This window comes from Oryzias latipes, chromosome 5, assembly GCF_053564925.1.
Source record: "Oryzias latipes strain Hd-rR chromosome 5, Olatipes_Hd-rR_3.1".
Taxonomy (NCBI): Eukaryota; Metazoa; Chordata; class Actinopteri; order Beloniformes; family Adrianichthyidae; genus Oryzias; species Oryzias latipes.
In genome coordinates this window covers 11,625,161-11,640,671 of record NC_136241.1, presented here as the reverse complement: position 1 = coordinate 11,640,671, position 15,511 = coordinate 11,625,161, and the positions used below count along the sequence as shown (strand labels likewise).

The window sequence follows — 15,511 nt, the reverse complement described above, 5'->3', positions numbered from 1 at the left end:
TTTTGTTTTTAGTTTTTGAAAGAAATGAGTGAGATTTTATTGAGACAGGCACATCCTTAGCAACAATCCATCATTGTGGATGCTGTTTTTGGTCTTCTCTTATATTCCCTTCACACCTCATGGACTAATTAACAGCATTTGAACAAAGTCTCTGTCTGATTTGAGAAAGACATCTTAGCTAGGCACCCCCCCCCCCCCGCCTTTTTTTTGTAGAGAAATGATGCTGCTTAGTAGAAAGGAAGCGTGACATCAAGGAAAACCAGAGGTTGTGGCAGATTAAGGTTATGCTGATGGTAAAAGGATGGGAACACGCAAAAATTATATATATTTTTTTATTTTATTTAAAGAAGGTTATTATGTGTGTCTGTGTTCAAGAATGATCCAGAAAGGGAAAACGTTTAGTTTGTGCTGCATAAAATACTTGATAGAGGAAAAAAAACTGAGTTTATTTAAAACATTTGGTTCTCCGATGCCCAGAATTCCCCACCAGTAAATATCTAGTTAATTTGGCATCAGTGAGACAGGCTGAGCTAGTGAGCCAGCTGACCTCAATCCCTTACAAGGGATGCAGACTGGAAGAAAGGAAGAAAAGCACTTAACTCTCGCTCTAACGGTCTGTAGAAATCCAACTGTAAGGGCAAGAAGCTGATAGGTCGACAGATGCAGCTTAATAATGGAAGAAATCTCTTTTATTCCAGTTTGAAATACTCTGCAGTCATTCAGAAAGATGCATCTGGACCCAAGGCAAATAAAAACATACATGTAGTAAAACAAAAAAAAGGGAAAAAATATAAAACCACAAATGCTATTAACCACTGTGAAAAAGGCTGATATGAGTAATTTGTTTATTGGAGTAGTGAACTATGAAGCAATCTGAATAATGGCTTAAATATCAATTATCCAAAATATTTATAGTAACATTTTGTGAGTTTTTTGATGCAGAACCCTACTATTTTCATAACAGCAACTTTCACTTTAGTCTACTTGTGTCATAAATCATCATATTTAAACACTATTTTAATTTGTATTACACTATAAAGGAAGAATCGAATTTTGATTTAGGTAAAAGTAGGTTTAAATTTCAGGAAGTAAAGAGATCGCGATTGAATTACAGAGAATGTTTTTTCCCGTTTAAGCGATTCAAAGCCCAGAGTTTGTGAGTAAACAGTTCTCTAATGACCTCCTTCCTGTCTTGGCCTCCTCCATTTCCCCCCTCAGACGAGGCGCGCTCCAAAAAGTGTGGCATCCTGGTCCACTGTCTAGCAGGAATCAGCCGCTCGGTCACCGTCACAGTGGCCTACCTGATGCAGAAGCTCAACCTGTCGCTCAATGACGCCTACGACTTTGTCAAGAGGAAAAAGTCCAACATTTCTCCCAACTTTAACTTCATGGGCCAGCTCCTGGATTTTGAGCGGACACTGGGCCTCAACAGCCCCTGTGACAACCATTCCGCCTCTCCGCCACACGACCAGCTCTTCTTCACCACCCCAACCAATCACAACGTTTTTCAGCTAGACACACTGGAATCCACATGAAAGTAAGACTTGACGGTGAGCCCCACTGTGAAGATGGGCGGAGGGGTCCAGGTGGAGTGGTTACAAGAGGACGGCATCCAGTTTAATGGATGTTTTATCCTGGTGGGGTCCTTGTCTGGGGGCCTGGCCACAGAGGAGCATCGGAGCGGCTAGTGGAGTCATGGCTGCCGCGCTGAAGGAGGTCAAACGGGAGTCTTTTCTGACCCAGAGATGTGAACGTTTGGTATACAAATGTGTTTTCTGTGCTGATTAAATCCACGGACAAACCCCCAATCAGCTTGCCGTAAAGGACATAAAGGGTGATGGGGGGGGGGCTTTTTTACTCTACTGAGAAACTGGCCCGCAGCACGACAGACAGCGTCATACAAAGATAAAATCACAGAAAAACCTTCAATACTCAATTTAGGAGATGGCAGCATCCTCTCTGATATTCCATGTGGAGCTGACAGGAGTCAATCTGGGGTTTACTGACAGCAAATGTCCCTCTACTGGACGTAGAGTTTTAAAAACCAAGGAATTCACAGACACACACACATCCATAAAAAGTATGTATGTTTTTACTGTGTGTATGTGTATGTATGTAGCAGAAAATGTATGAGCAGTCCATAACAAATTCAGCATGTCTATATGCATTTTTTTGGATATTTTTATGTATGTTTATGGACAGATCTATACCTTATACAAATACAAATGCATAGAAATTTTTATCTTTTTCCAAAAACGAAGTAATTCAATCTAAAATGGCTTAAAAGATTGTAAAACAGAAGAAAAGGAAAGGGTGCCTCCCCCCCTTTTATTTTTTTTGTTTGGCTTTTTAAATGACCTAATGCAGTTTGCACAGTGGTGTAGCCATCGACTTGCTGGCACTTGAATCCAGTGCTGGAAGCAGGCAGATAAAGAGACATTCAGAGAGAGTGGAGTGGACAGAGGAGAGGCCAGTCCCAGGCTCTGACAAGTCCTGACAGCTGCACGGGGAGGTGGGTCGGGAGCCGGAACTGGACCAGGGGCAGAGTTTCAGAGTAAACCGTGGGTGAAAACAGGACCCTGAAGTTATGAAGCAGCTCAGTGGTCGTTCAGTTTGGGGGTTGGGGAGAATATGACTCTTCGTATGCAGCTCCAAGTTCCTCTTTTTCTCCTCAAATGAATATTCATTGTAAGGAGAAATACCCGTGTTTCCACCAGCTTTTCATAATATTTTCTTCATTTCTGTTCAAAACCAAACTTTGGACGTTTCATCACAACAGCTGTCGCTCCACGATGTTTGGCCAAACAGATCTCTGGCAGCTCGGACTTTTGTTCTGTGAAAAGATCTCAGTGAGGATGGAAAAATAGGAACATTTTCTTTTTTTTTTACATTTTTAGTTGTATTTTTTCGGGCACCTTACTTTAACAGACTTGGCCAAAGTTATACCTCAGGCTCTCACACGCACATTTGCCAAAAACTACACCAGGACAAGAGACTGTTGTTTGAATTTGGACTCTGATGTCAAAGGCTGGGATTGGCCTCAGTTACAGGCTGGACTTACGATCTTCAATAGTTCATGTCCCCACGCTGCATTAGAGGGCACTGAAAACGAAAGTTTTGCTTAGTAGGGGTTGCTCTCTTCTTTAAAAAAAAAAAAAAAAAAAAGGAAAATGATCCCATGGGTTGGTTCACTCGTAAGCCTTGGATACGGTATATAAAAGATATATTATGGAGAGTGAGTTCACAATTTATATATAATAAAGTTAATATTTAGTGAATATATCTTATTTTGTATACCCGAGCATGCTGTGTTGCTGTATGCTCTTCTAACAGTAGACATAACAACGGGGTTGGGTGTTGCTTTAAGCCAAAAAAAAGAGGCCTGTTTTTTTAAATGTTGTTGCTGCTGATGTCGGTGGCACACAGCATGTGATGGAGGTGTTTTCTGAGGCCACGTCCACATCACAGCATTAAAAGAGCAGCTTCGAAGTAGTTGAACAGAAAAAAAAAAAGGTCTGTTTTCACAATGAAAAAGCCATAAATGTGTCCACTTCTACAGACATGCAGGCACTTCAGGTGTTGTTTGAATTTACTATGATGTAAATCTACCAGTTGAGTTTGTTGGTAAATTGATTTTAGACACCCCATCCTTCCCAAAAAATAAAAAATTCATTCCAAAAGAATTGCATACCAGTCAATCTTTACACTCCAAGATTCATGCACAGAAATCTCACACTTTTACCTGTAGGCTCATTTACAGTGGATAAAGAGTGAAAAGATAATTTTTGGTTGTGACAACTTAAAATCAGCGAAAGAGAAAATAGTGATAAAAAAATAAAAGTCCAAGCATAGACATGCAACAGAAATAAAGCTAAGTGCCAAAAAAAAAGCTCTCTAAAGGAAGGCTGTTTAAAAGATGAATATCTTCGCGGTTCCCACTAAAGCTCAATGTCAGGCAGAACAGAAGCACCACAAAAAGGCTGCGGCAGCAGTTGTAACAATAAAACACTACATTTCTGTTGGGCGGAAAGGTGCACTACACTCAAAACGTGAACATTTCTTTAGAATTTTATTGATCTTATGATCAAAATTAATTGAAAATATTCCTCCAAGGTTTTTTGCCTTTGAAAAATAAAACGTAAACGACAAGTGGATTAGAACTTTAATAAAGAGCTAATTCCCAGTGCAGGTGTGATCGCTCTAAAGCTGATGTGGACAAGGTCTAAACAGAAACAAAAGCATGAGTTTTCTGCTGGAAAGGGGTGACACCTCCCTGTTGGTTTAAGCTGGCCTTATACAGTCTTTCTAACTTGTTTCTAATGTTGACTGTTCAACACTCTTTGTATCTTCAGAAAAAGGACGTGTTGAAAAAAAATAGTTTGGATAAGAACACAGTAATAATAGATTGCAAACTGTCTTCTTACTGTAACGGGTCACACGAGGTCCTCTTTGTTACTCTGCAATATATTAGGACACCTTTTTTTGCAGTATTTTGTACATCCAAGACTTCAGCCTTTTTAAACCTTTTTTGTATGATGTCATCTCTGTACAAGATCCAGCTTAATCCTGACCTGCGGACTGGAATAAGATTTTACCTTTGGTGTCTAAAATGTGGGTCCAACGTGATAGAACCCCCAGCAAACACCCTCGTTTGTGTCACAAGAGCCAATTATGCCACCTAGCTTAAATAATAACGAGATATTTTTCCATCATGTTTTGATAAAATGCGCTCTATGCTATTCCTGTGGCCTTTCAAAAGTAATATACTGTAAATCTCAGTATATATGTGTTATAAATTATATGCAAAGTTTGTGTCCTATTACAGTGTCACAAATGGTAATTATACAGCTGTGCTTTAATGGACTCTTCTCGTCTGGAATCGTATTCCACTGAATCTAAGATAAAAACACTGAGGACTTGATCACTCACCGATAACCGTACATATTTCAGGATGAAGCTTTTTTATTGGAAAGAATACATTTGATTTGAAGCAGCTTTCTTGTATTTTTGTGTCTCTATAACATTGAAAGAAGAAACAAGTTTTTATGTCTGTGATTATTTTCCAAATCCCAAGAGCAGAAGTGTCTGCATCCTTAAACGTGTAGCTACAATACATCTCGCTAAGAATGTGCTTGTGAGGGAGTGGTGTGTCTGAGAGGCAGAAGGTAGAGGTGATGATCGGAAAGAAGAAGTGAATGAATAAAAATGTTTTACCTCAGTGAGGAATATTTCAGGGATTTTTTTCTTTTTTTTTTTTGGACAATGCATCTTGCATCGTGTAACAGCTCTGAAGTCACACGGATCAGCTGTTTTGTATTGTGCTGTGAAGGGTTTTTAAGAGGACGATGCAACCTGTCTGTGAAAAAAACCCACAAGGCATGTTACCTGAGGCAGTTTTACCTTTCTGTCTGCTAAAAGAAAATCTTATTGACCCTTATGTATTGTACGATACACAACACCAGACATGTTTATACTGCAAATAAATATTTGATTTTTTTCTTTAACATGTCTCACAGTTATTTGTCAAGAGACAAAAGTATACTACAATAAACCAACCATTCTGTTGACAGGTCTCGGCTTTTAGATGTAGTTCTTTTTCTTGCTAATATACTGTATGTCTAAGTCTTTGCATGAAATGCAAACTTGTTGTCAGCAGTCAGAGCTTTGTCTCCCCCCCTGGTCACCAGCGAGAGCCGCCTCCAGAGTACTAAACGCACTACGTCTCTTAGCAATCTCAGCGCGCAGTTTCTTTTTTTTTTTAAACTCTCGCGCAGTTTCTGGATGCCACTCACCTGACTCATTTGCCAGTCAACCAAAAGACACTGAAGCACTACACAGAGCCTCACTCAGTGTGAAGTTTTGTTTGTGTCGTTCTGCCTGCGTTACCGAGCGTTTCACCTGGACCTGACATTTTTGGATTCCCAGTTTGTCTCGGACTCCGTTTGCCTGCTGCCTGCCCCGAAACTCACCGGGATCCTGACTACTCTAGTTTCTCCTCTGATGCTACCAAGCTCGTTGTCTGCCTGCCTGAACCTGATTTAGATATGTGGAATTTTAGCTGTGACAGACTGGCGACCTGTCCCCTGCCTTCGCCCACAAGTGGCCGGGATAGGCTCCGTCAGCCCCGTGACCCCAAAAAGGACGAAACGGAAGAAGATGAATGAATGACTGACTTTAAGATGTGCTAATAAACCTGCTGCAAGTGCAACCACCCATCTACACGCTTTGTGACACTTGTTATGATAGAAAGTTGATTATGCAGATGCTGCTCTGTCAGCAGAGATGTTCACAAATTTCACATTCATGTCAAGTAAAGTCTCATATATGTGGCTCTATATCCAAGTCAGATCTCAGGTCTTTGGCTCTGTTTACAAGCCAATTATCTAGTCCAGTCAGTACTCAGTTTTGGCTTGTAGTTTAGGTCATGTTCTTTCTGGCATTTTTCAGATGGTGGAGCACATATATTACAAAAATTAAGCTCACAATTTTTCTAATCGTTGTGATCAGGTGTTGACAAAAATGCTGTCGGAGATTGAGCATATTTGTGATAAAGAATATACAGTGGGCGGACCACAAGCTCCGATGCACTCAATTGCAGACAAATAGATCTAAAACGGCATTATCCTGTTTAAGACCACTGGGATCGCTCTGAAAATAGATCAAAAGATGATTGGACTGGGACTTTTAGAAACCTCTGACAGTAACATGCACAGTTTAACATGTCGGTTTGGAAAACATGATCCTCTTGATACAAATGGATAATCCAAAGGTTTTTTTTCCCATTAAACCATCCCTCTCTCCTTACTTTCCCCCCACCCTTTGTCTAGCTGCTTTATCATCATCATTGTGATAACAAACATTTTAACAAACTTTGCATTAAGCTGTCATACTATTCATGTTATGAAGCATTGCAGATTATAAAACAGTGTCTTCTGGAGACATTTCTTTTAAGTAGAGCAGATTTCTTCATTTACTGGTCATGTGGGAAAAGCCTCATTTGAGACAATTCTGCAGTTAGGGTCTTTGATCATCATGAAATTATCATTGAAATACGCATAAGCCCAAAGCAAATCTCTTTTAGGGATTTGTATCTTCCATGGTTTATAGTTTTTCTTAGAAAGTGAAAAGCATAGAAAGAAAAGTGCTTCTCATTTAGATACACCAAAGCCCACATTGATGGTGGCAGTATTTGTTACTCTGATTGGGGGGAGTTTTTGTACGAGTACCTTAAGTCCAATTCTTTATTATCTTTATAATAAAAAGATGTCAGTACTTTTTCACAGTAACTTATATACCTGTATAGTAGCCTAATTCTACTTACTAATTACTCAAGCCCATATCAAATCAGATTAGTCTTTATTTATATTGACTTTTTATCCCCTATTCATGCAAATATCTATCAAACAACTTAGGCTCAGAAAATTACTGTAATTTAGCATCTACATGAAAGCATATACATAAGTGAATTTTTTCTCACAACTGGAAATAAATTCAGGCGTCAAGGAGTTACACAAAGTAGTTCTTTTCCAACAAATATAATGGAACAACTCAATTTTAAACATTTATAGATTTTTGTGTGTTTCAGGTGCATTTACTTTTGTTCTGGACATGATGTTCTACACAAACAAATACTTTGTTTGGCATTCAGCTGGTATAGTTGTGAAGATAAGCTTACAGTAATTTCAGTGGTCCAGTCTTCTTGTTACCCACCAAAGATTAACAAAGGTTATCCTTTAATGTTTTTATGTATTTTTTTAAAATTTGTTTTAGGAATGATTTTATGATTTAGGTGTGGGCAGCTGGCCACTTCAAATTGCCTTCGGGAGTAATTTATCTATCTATCTATCTATCTATCTATCTATCTATCTATCTATCTATCTATCTATCTATCTATCTATCTATCTATCTATCTATCTATCTATCTATCTATCTATCTATCTATCTATCTATCTATCTATCTATCTATCTATCTATCTATCTATCTATCTATCTATCTATCTATCTATCTATCTATCTATCTATCTATCTATCTATCTATCTATCTATCTATCTATCTATCTATCTAAAGGCTTCTCTGTGAGCTTGGCTATACTGTAAATATACTCTATTTTCATTTCCATCTCTTCCAATGATGTCCTCTTGCCTCTTCTCCTGTCCTCTGGTACGGCGAGCCTTCACTTTGCTTTCCTTTTGCTGGGACACAATCAAGCGGGCCATTCATTTCATAGCAGCACAGCGACAGGACATTACATTGACAATGGAGGCGGAATAAATTAAAATAACGCCCCACCCTCTACGTGGCACTAAAAAAGTAGAAGCTGATTGACTTGGTTTCCCAGCAACACAGTTGGGATTTTCCCATAAAGCCGTCCTTCTCAAAATCATTTGGGTGAACGAAGATATTTTCTTCAAGTCTGACTAATAAAAGCTTGAAATTGATCAGTGGTTTGGTTACTAAAATAAATCATTTATCTACAAGCTGCTATTCTATTTTTCATGTTTAATATAACACTTTGATTTCGTCCTCCACCTGATTGTAAAATAAAATAATAGTAATTCTAAGCAAAAAGAAAAACATATGTATACATTTTTGGCTGTTTTTGATTTTTTTTTTCTGCCAGGGAAACAGTAGTAAACATCATGTGACAAATGTTGTATCTTTGAATAATGGCAACTATCACATTTGTCATTCAAAGATTGTTCATCTGTATGCTGATGTATGCTGTTTATGCAAAAATAATATTTTAGAATTTACGTCTCATATATACTCAAACAAAGAGATGTAAACATGTCAGATGTTATCTGGAGTGGCTGTTGGTGTCATCTTTTTCAAAGCAGATCCTTTACCACAAGCTGAAAAGCTGAAAATATTTTATGGCATCAACAGTCAGGTAATGGAAAAGCAAAAGGTAATAGCATAAACTATAGTATTCTGATAAACCCTTTATTTTCCTGTATTTCTAATGATGGAAGACAATCTGTGATCAGTCCTGTGTTTCATTAGGATGTAGTAAAAGTGAACACATTGGCTGATTTACTGCTCGTCATGTATTAAAGTAAAAGGTAGAACATAAAACAGAACAATAGAGGAAAACTGTGAAGCTGTAGTCTCACAGTGCTGTTCAAGTGCAATGAACTTCATCCATATTAAATGGTTTCATTACACCTTCCAGACTTATTTCACCGAGGCTCTTTTTTTCTGTCTTTTCTTAATTAAACTCCCTTCCCCCTCCTTCTAACTGGGAGAGGTGAAACACTTGGAAATAAATTACCTCTGCCACAGTCATGGCAGTGACAAAATGGGCCTCTCAGATCTCACAATCCTCCCACTGTGAGTGGTACACTGCTCTGATGCACTGTACACTCTGAACTGTCTTTCAGTTATATAAAAAACCAGCACAGCACTTTCACGAGCAACTCGCCGCTTCAAGAGCAGAATGAGAGGGGTTATGGGTGTAGACAGAGAGGAATGACAGGTTTGTGCTTCACAGGAAGCGCAGCACATTTCATTTGACCGCAATGGTTTGTTTCTGTATGCCTTCAATTAACTTACTGTCTCAGCATGTTTTTTTTCCTTAATTTGTTTTGCTTTATTTCAGAGTTTTTTATTTGTAGCAGTTATAGTTGCTTTTTGCCTTGATGCTTTTACAAGCACTGCTAGAATACTCAACATTTCCCTCATGGGATCAACAGTCTCATCTACAACGTCTTTCTTTTTTATTACATTTTTTTGTCATTTAAATGTATTATCACAAAAATGATTGAACTCAACTCAAATGATCAAAAAGGTTTGCAACTCATTTTTTTTTGGTAATTATGGAAAATCTACATTGTCAACATTTTATGGACATGATTGCATGTTGCATGCACTTGTAAATAACTTTAGGTCATTTTTAGGGGGACCTTTAAAACGAAATTAAGGGAAGAAAAGGAAGGGATTATGATTCCAATCCCCCAATCTAGATTTGATTTTGGAGTTGTTGGACCAATGCATTCTAGTCTGGGTAACGAATGACCCAAATTTGACCGGAATTCCCCTCGTAAAACACTAGTCTGGTATTAGCGAGGCGTCAGATTCAGAAATGTTGAAATTTCTTCAAATGAAAATCTTTGACATTTATGGCAGGTCACAGTTGAATAAAGGATCTTTTCTCAATCTGTCTTGCCTGGATAAATGCACGTATACATGCATTTTTTAAAGACACAAAATCTATTAGGTGGGGTTTAACACACAGTATTTTTATCGTGTCAAAACAAACTGTCAATCTGCCAACATAACTAACGTGATCTATCAGTAACAGAAAAAAAGCACAACCTTGATAGTAAACAATGTAAAGTGGATATTTGCTTCTTAGTTAGAGTTAAGATTATCCCAGAATCTGAACATTTCAAAGTGTATAGTGTTTTATTAAAAATGTGTTATTCTCGCTGTTTTGTGATGATCCACAAATACAAAAGATGGCTAAGCATGAAAAAGCAGAAATGTAAACCATCTTTTTGCTCTGCCGCTTGTAGGTTCCGACAAACAACCAGATTCTGCTTCTTTTTGGGTTTGTGTTTGAGTTCTACTGTGAAGCTTTGATGAAAAAACAAATAAAAAGTATACTAACTAAGAGCAACCAAAACCCCTGACATGATGTTTCAAGGAATATCCTCTTTCACTGGTGGGATGCTGAATTGTTCAAAATTGTAAAATTGATTTTTTGATGACACATTTAAAAAATCCAAAACGTTTTTTTAACTACTAATAGGAAAAATACAATTTTATTTAGGAAAAATTGAGGAGAAAAATCACTTGTTTTGGCTTTTGTATTGTTGTGTTTGAATTCCTTTTATGCTTGAAAATATTCCAGTATTCCCACTTCTCTGATAAAATGATCGTAAAACATTAAAAAACACAAAGATAAAAAAATGTTTTCAAATAATAATGACTTCTGTGTTTTCATAGTATATTTAAGGAACTTTAATTCATACAAGTTTGAACTTTTTAACCTGTTAAGAAAAAGGATAACGTTCTCATAAATCACTTTTTGTTACTTCTGTTTTCAGCTTTACTAAAAAAAAAATGCACCATATTTCCTGTCAGTGTCTTCAAGTTCTGGAGACCAGGAGGAAAATTATACATGCCTTTAAAGTATCGCATGCTCTCTTTTTTAAACGTCAACAAGTTAAATCACTACATTTAATCCATAAAATGCATATTCAGTTTTTTGTGAGAGTTATAAAAAAGCTAAAAAAAAAAGCAATTTATGTCACCTCTGCCAGTTGCTGAGCTTGTTGTAGCAGATGAAGCAAACACCAAAGACAAAAACTGATCCCTGAATCTTCTTCAAACTCAGCAAAAGCAGGCTTAAGACTGGAAAGAGCACAACATTTAACACTATAGTCTTGATAAATCTTAGTTTCAGTTGAGTGGAGCAGCTTGAAAAAGCCTCAAACCAATATGAGCCGTTTCCTTTTAGTTGATCATTTCAGCCAATATGTTACCACAGTGAGGCATCATCATGGCCATCTGATATCTGAATGTGTGCATGATCAGCCACATGTGAACATTTGACTATGACCCTGTTCAGGTAGAGCAAACACATTCATCCCTTTGGCCCCTGTGCCACTGGCCGAAAGGCCGCTGTTGTATTGGTTGAGAGCCTTTGATATTAAATATTTAATCAGCTTCATGGTGCTTTTCAGTGGCTACACCTGCTATCAAAATACTTTTGATAGCTACACCTGCTATCAAAATACTAAGTTAGTATTTTAGGATGTTGAGATTTAAAGTCCTTTTTTAAGAAGTTATGAATAAGGAAAGAAATTCTGTTTTTTGGGTTAAAATATAAACCAGTATGAGTCTCTCACACACAAGGAGTTTCTCTTTATTACACAGTAAATCATCATTTTCTGTGTTTCTATCACACTAAACTATCTCAGATCCATTTTCCACTTCCTTTCATTTGTGGTATTTCTTAATCAGTTTTTATTTCTTATCACCAACTCCTTATTCATTTGGTTTATTACTCCCTCAGCACCCCCGCCCTCTCGGCTGACTCACACAGGATCAGGATCAGGTGCTCTCTGAGCTAATAAAGTACACTGCACATCCGCTCATAAGTTACAGATTAACAGCGGCAGGGGATTACACACTACGTGACCGTCGTCCAGTCGGGTAAACACGTGTGTCTCTGGAAAAAAAAGCACACTTTTTCTTTAGTTTTGTGTTTGAATACGATCGAAAGAGAAATAATCCGAAACATTTGTGTAATTTTTCTTTTAAGTTCCACTACAATCATCTTTTTAATTTACTGTAAAAACATTCCCAGCTGTCTTTTAACTTTGATCATGTGTGTCATTTTTTAGGACATAGTTCATTAGAAATTCACTTTTGAGTTGTGGGCGGGACTGTTGGCGTTGAGTGAGCCCATTACCTTCCCATCATTCATCTCTTTACACTCTTCCACCAGCCTGCGGCACCTCAACCTAACATTATCGCTGCAACAAAAATGACGAGCAATATCAGAGCTATCCAGTTGTACAGTCTGAGCCAGATACCAGCTCAGTTGAGGAAAACAAAGACGTCCATGGATCTATTTGTCTGCAAGTAGATGCATCAGGATAGAGGGGAGCAGGGAGCTTGTGGCCTACTGTAGCAGGCTCTACATCTCACCAATGAGCTTTTTCAAACTGCATTATTTTGTTTGCTCCTGATTTACAACCTTTTGAATAAATAAATACTCAGAAATGCAATTTTAATCTTAATTTTCTTTAAATGTGTCCTCCATCAAGAGAGAAATATTAAAAACACCAAAAACATGATATTTTTCAGAGTAAGTCTTAAAAGGAAGTTTGTAAAACAAGAAGTCAGAATGTTGAAACATCACACTCTTGCTGCTCTGTGAATTTAAATAACTTGTATTTCATAAGATCCATATGTTGTGTTTTTAAAAATTATTTATTTATGAGTTGAAGGAACAAGCAGCTCCATTACAGAAACACTGGAATGGACTTTTTACCATGACATCCTAGCTTTTTAGTTGTACAAACTCATGGCGTTGAAGCTTAATTTACTTCTAAAATAGGCTCCTTACATATGACATCACAGTGCCTGCGTGATCGCCCTCTCCTCCATTTTGGCAGTCAAATTGTGAAGTGCGTCACTACTGTGGTTCTTAGTCCTGTCGATCATTTGTCTTGTCCACTCGACTGATAAAAAATAGGGCCGCAAGGTCTCCACATATCAGAAGCAAAGTCTGGTGTCTTTTCGAAAAGCACAACGCAGAGCAGCAGGGCTGTGAGGAAGAGGTTGTGGTGTACATGACTGAGTTACATAGTATTGAGATGTCTTCTTATATATTGACAATATCCAAAAAGCATTCAACAATACAATGAGCATCAATAGTTTATTGCAACATTTATGTTGCAATAAAAATTTATCATCTACATGGTGGGTGTGGATAACAGTCCCTGACAAAGAAAAACAAACAGCTCAGGCAAATTCAGGCTCTGCAAAAACCTGTGATGCTGCTTCCTCACTGTAGCACACTTTTGGGTGAAGTTTGCACTTTTTCTGTTATTTGATCACTCTTAAAAACAAAAAAAAGTTCTAGTTTGAGCACCATTTAAGTACCAGCACCTCTTCAAAAGTCATGGATAGGAACCAGTACCTGATAAAACCCAAATGGTACCCATGCCTAAATGTGTACCCTTGAAGACGAATAAAATGTGTAACCATAGAACTACCTGACACAAAATATTCACTACAGATTCTGCTGGCATCTGAAGGCTTACACCTTTCCTGTTTGAGTGCTGCGATCTGAAAATCAATAAAATGAGATGCTTGAATTTGGAGATTTTCTGTTGTAACAACCAAAAGTGACACACGTCTGTACCATGATGAGATTTGATGGTTTTTTCTGAACACTGAAGTTGCAGATTTTTCCCATTATAAAAAAACAATGTGCTCGTGACTCCCAAAATGGCAGACAATGGCAGATATGTGACATCACTGCAAGGAGTCTGTAGAAACATTTCTCTAGTGTTATTTCTCTTAAGACCCTCTTTGCTGTTGCTTATGCTTTCACTCTTCCGTCTGATAATGAAGGATCTCTGTTTTGGGAGTCAGTCCTGTCTGGCCCTGAGGTATCCTCTCTGTATGCAATCCAACAGATGCCAGCAGGTCCATTTATGCCGTTAAGGGCCACAGGAAGGTGCTGGCTCCTTTAGCCAATAGGTGTGCATTGTATCACAGCATGGTTGCGTTTAGGCGTTTGTGGTTGATGGATTCGCACCACTGTGGAGGTCACTGAATCTAATACCAGAGATTTTCAGCTCTGTGAACTCACAACATTAACATTATCAGCAATTAGACACATTTCCCTCTCTGGCATTCATGAATGATGAATAAAATGGTGCAGTGTGCTCCCCAGAGTCAGATTTGCAGACCATTAGCACCTAGACTCCTCCGAATAGCACGGACATTAAAGGAGCACATTACTGACCTCTGACCTTCTCAGTGTTTCTGTCTCACGTCAAGTGTTCCTCTGAGACATACAGTTAGATTAGAAATGATTGGTGGCTCTAAGACTAGCAGCACGCTCACAGAGATTTGGACCTTCAAATAGCAAAAAAAGCTATCATCTGTGTTTTTATTGTTATTTTTTAGAGCCCTCTGTTTAAATATTCAGTGTTTTGTTAGTTGTGAACATATGTTGCCCTCTAAACAAATCACTTCAACTTACCTTCTTTTCCTCTCTAACATATTCAATCTGTAACACATCCCCTATTAGGGTCTTTTGCAAAGCCAGCTGACAGTCTGGCGGAAATGTGCACTTGTGCCAGAGGTGATTTACAGGTTAATAATGTCAATACAAATTGAGGAAAAGGGGTGGTGTATCTAATGCAGAAATGACATGCTTGCCACGTGTGATCCATTCCTCTCACTGTGAAAAAAGGTTTTCCTGGTCATTTCAAATTCATCTGAGGAGTGAACGAGAGCCCTTTGTGACGAGCAAACTCTATTTTCACCCAATAACATCTGGAATAAGCTCTGGCAAAAACACATGTGACTGTGATCTTATAAAAAAATGGCCTTTAATAAATAACTTAAATAACTTTTTTATTTGTCCCTCATGACAAGAAAGAGATAGATAGAAATTAAGAGGAAGACTGCACAGTTTTTAGATGAACACTATGTAAAAACAATTGATCAATTCACAGCTGGTATTTGTTTGAATGAAGACAGTGTACAGCTTAGAAAAATGTTTAGACCGACCAAAACAACAGAGTTTCTGCTCTTCACAGGTTAAAATCAGCCTGAACTATGAGCTTTTCTGGCCTGGACCTGACCTAAACTGACGTACAAACTGCTCTTTTCTGTTCAGGTTTAACTTCAAACCAACTGGAGGGCTCATTTTGAGTTAATACCAGCAGCGCCAAAACTTAGAAAACTCCTTAACATCAAAGTTTGACCTCAGATAAAGGGCTTCACTAATTTCTTTTCTGCCTCTGTGATGTGATTTTT

The 15,511-nt window shown here is 38.0% G+C and overlaps 1 protein-coding gene across 3 annotated transcripts in view; it reads left to right on the top strand.

Annotated features, from left to right (window-relative positions):
* dusp7 (dual specificity phosphatase 7) overlaps positions 1 to 15,511 on the top strand; it is a 77,178-nt gene that overhangs the window by 2,385 nt on the left and 59,282 nt on the right. Inside the window, exon 3 of one of the 3 annotated variants that reach the window (XM_023954882.2) lies at positions 1,219 to 5,504. The exons of the other annotated variants lie outside the window; for them this stretch is intronic. Within the exon in view, the coding sequence (XP_023810650.1) occupies positions 1,219 to 1,535 (317 nt within the window). The 3' untranslated portion in view covers positions 1,536 to 5,504. Of the gene's footprint in view, positions 1 to 1,218; positions 5,505 to 15,511 lie in introns of those variants that run through there. 3 annotated transcript variants of the gene reach the window in all.